Source organism: Etheostoma cragini, chromosome 6 (genome assembly GCF_013103735.1).
Source record: "Etheostoma cragini isolate CJK2018 chromosome 6, CSU_Ecrag_1.0, whole genome shotgun sequence".
Taxonomy (NCBI): Eukaryota; Metazoa; Chordata; class Actinopteri; order Perciformes; family Percidae; genus Etheostoma; species Etheostoma cragini.
Window position 1 is genome coordinate 27,718,405 of NC_048412.1, and position 1,131 is coordinate 27,719,535.

Below are 1,131 nucleotides of genomic sequence, written 5' to 3' on the forward strand. Positions count from 1 at the left end.
CCCCTCTTTTCATCCATCTCTTCCTCACATCAACGACCCGGTTAATATTTTGGATGAGATTAGTCACTCGTTAATTAACGCGTGCCCCCCGACTTTTTCTTTCACCCTCTCGCCGTGTCTTTCTCTTTCGATTGCGTTGCATTCTGGGTTTTCTTTTCTTCCTCGGTCTTTTATCAGTAGCTTTTCTTTTCTGTGTTTTCCGCTGATGAGAATGAGGTAATGTGTAGTGTGAGGGGAGTAAGAGAAGAAGGGGATCGGGTGGTTCCCCCATCGATTCCCCTTAAGGACCTTTTCAAACGCAGATAGCGCGGGGTTTGGCGTCTGAATACGACGGTCTGATCAATTAAATGAATTCATAACTGTGTGCCTTGTGTCTGTAACCACTGATCCACTCCAAACAACCTCTAACTGATATGAGGGCATGTTGAGTCCTCATCCAATTCTAGAGAATGTCCCACAGTCACGACTCAAAACGAACCCTTCTACCTCGTCTTAGCTAACGTTAGCTAGTGGCTACCTAGCGTTGACGTAAGACAGTGTTAGCTGAGTTGGCGACATATTTTGGGCTTCATTTAATAAAAATAACCGGTAGAGGTACACATCGTATGAGTGTTGTTTTGATTACAATGTGAGGAAGTACTTGACGTTGCCTATTTATATCTATTAATTTAAATTTCTCACCGTTAATCACCAGCGTTTTCACGAGCATCAACAAACGTGCATTCAAACAGAGTAGCATGGCCACAGATAGAAGTGTCCGTGTGAACGACTGATTTAGTGAGGCACACATGAGATAGAAGTGCTTATAACTTTATACAACTATTGATACAGTGGGCAGCCATGTTGGATTTTGAAATTTTGAACTCGGGCTACTGCGAGGTTGTCCGAGGTCAGGGGCGTGTTTCTGACTTTGACCTCTGAAAATCCGAGATCTGATGTTAAAATGGAACGCACTGTTAGTTTCCTGTGACACAGCCATGTGAAGAACATTCATCTAATCCACATCTGAGACTGCAAGCCTCAGCACCAAACCACAGCACCGCCGGGTGTTAACCCTCATGTTGTCCTCATGTTGTCCTCATGTTGTCCTCATGTTGTCCTCATGTTGCCCTCATGTTGTCCTCATGTTGT

At 44.3% G+C, this 1,131-nt stretch overlaps 1 protein-coding gene across 1 annotated transcript in view; it reads right to left on the minus strand.

Moving 5' to 3' along the window:
- Positions 1–432: 432 nt before the first annotated feature.
- rhbg (Rh family B glycoprotein) overlaps positions 433–1,131 on the minus strand; it is a 29,263-nt gene continuing 28,564 nt past the window's right edge. The window contains exon 11 of the mRNA XM_034873627.1: positions 433–491. Within this exon, the coding sequence (XP_034729518.1) occupies positions 433–491 (59 nt within the window). The remainder of the gene's footprint in view (positions 492–1,131) is intronic.